The sequence below is a fragment of the Anneissia japonica genome, unplaced genomic scaffold (genome assembly GCF_011630105.1).
Source record: "Anneissia japonica isolate Jap-2015-1 unplaced genomic scaffold, ASM1163010v1 scaffold997_len2565447_cov190, whole genome shotgun sequence".
In the NCBI taxonomy this organism is placed as follows: domain Eukaryota; kingdom Metazoa; phylum Echinodermata; class Crinoidea; order Comatulida; family Comatulidae; genus Anneissia; species Anneissia japonica.
Window position 1 is genome coordinate 530,458 of NW_022696369.1, and position 2,082 is coordinate 532,539.

A 2,082-nucleotide genomic window follows, 5' to 3' on the forward strand; every position below is an offset into this window, starting at 1 on the left:
AAAGGCTATTTAATCGATTTTAGAGTCTACTAATATGTAGAAAATACATATAGGCTATTTTTTTTTCTCCCCGACGAATTGTGTGCCCCCACCCCCGCTGCCGCCACCCCTGTTATTAGGATGATAATGATGGTGATGATGATAACGTTGGTGTGAATGGTCCTCACAATACGGTACCATTACTAATGATAATAAAGATAATAATAAAGAGGATAATGACAATGATGATAGTGGTGGTGATGATGATAAGGATGCTGCTGATGATAATCACATTTGTAAAAATTTAATTGTTCTTTTAAATGATGCTTCTTTGATATTTGATTGCTAAATTAGGAGACAAATTCTGAAATGAACCAACATCGTTCAGTTGATCATGGTTCTTTTTTTTTTGGAATCTAAAAGACTGTTTTACATTTTCTTATCGTAAATGCTCGAAAAAGCGCCGCGGCGCTTATGAATGTTTTGAGGCGTCAGTGCGGTGCTTATTCGAGAGCGGCGCTTATAAAAAAATATTGGCGTGCCGCTTTCCATGCCTGTTAACATGTTACGTATTTATTTATTTATTTATTCAAAACTCAACAGTGTATCAAAAACACCAATAACAGAGTCGCCATAAAAATATACAATATCATTCATAAAAATATATAAAAAAAAAACATAAAAAGCATTAAAAAAAATTGTAATAATATATTAAAAACCGGTATTTAGTATAAGATTAAAAATAGAAATATTAAAATTAAAAATATCAATATTAGGAAAAATTTGGACTAGATTATTATAAGAAAGTGCAACACGACGAAAAATACCATTAGTACAAACATTAACACGCGAGTACGGAACTTTTAACAAATTATTGGTACGAAGCCTGCGCACAGGAACATGAAAATAAAAATTCGACACAAGGTTACAATCAAACTTACAGTTTAAACATTTAAATAGAAAAATAAGATCGTTTCCGTAGTTCAGTAGGCCTATCATAGGTCCTACGTCAATGACCATTTATAAGGAAATAAGTGTGTTTTCATTGTGTTATTTATTCATTTTAACACTGTATAAATTGGATTTAAAACCATGTTTTTCGAAGTGATTAGACAGATTATACGTACTGTATACTCTCGATTAAGCACCGCGGAGCTTCTCGGAGATGTTATTTTATCTAGTGACGAATAACACTCTGTTACAGACGAAAGAGCGTTGTTGGTAGGACTTTCCACTTGGTATTGTTACATGGATAAGTCAGGTTCTGCATACAGGGCATCCTTCTTTGAGTGTACTAAGTCATGATCATCTGCATTTGCTGAAATGGTGGCATTTTCCTTCACAATATTAGCAGTTTCAGCAACATCCGTTGTTTTATCTGGTGAAGCGTAATTGTTCTCTGTTTCAGATGAGGGAATACTGATGCCATGACTTTTCATTTGGTATTTACGTTACATTGACATGTCAGGTTTTGCATACAGAGCATCTATGTTCGAATCTGCTACATTATCAAGATTACCTACATGCTTTGCTCTGACGACTGTCTTTTTTTGTGATAGATCACCAGAGCTAGCAACATCACCCATTTCATGCGGCGAAGAGTAAAGACATGATGCTTCAAACGGAAGAGCATCGTAGGCCGGGTTGTCCTCTTCACCTTCACTGTCGCATTTAATCCCATCATCAATGCGGTAAGAATTTTCATCATGATAACCTTCGTATGTAGGATTCTCTTCAGATTCATAGCCATATGGATTCTTTCTGTCATGCGCACTTGAACTTTGATTCACTGGATATTTTTCCGCCTCAAGTGCATTATCGAATGAACTATTTGAAATATGGATGGTATATGGCACATTAGGTCCTGGCCTCTTTGTAGGCACGTTATACAACGTATTGCACATTAACATTTTTTCGTTATCAACGTCACGGCATCCGTTTTTAGTAGAACCTCTCAGCACATCACAAGGCTTATCCTCAGCTATATCATCCATCAAAAGTTCCGGGTTCATTTTGGTCTTTGACTTACAACATAATCGTTTCCGAAACCTAGATATTGAATATTTAAAAAGTGATAGAAGTAGAAGTCATAATGATATAAGT

General features: G+C 35.1%; 1 protein-coding gene across 1 annotated transcript in view; it reads right to left on the reverse strand.

Annotated features, from left to right (window-relative positions):
- Positions 1 to 1,430: 1,430 nt before the first annotated feature.
- LOC117102043 overlaps positions 1,431 to 2,082 on the reverse strand; it is a 38,395-nt gene continuing 37,743 nt past the window's right edge. The window contains exon 5 of the mRNA XM_033242258.1: positions 1,431 to 2,028. Within this exon, the coding sequence (XP_033098149.1) occupies positions 1,431 to 2,028 (598 nt within the window). The remainder of the gene's footprint in view (positions 2,029 to 2,082) is intronic.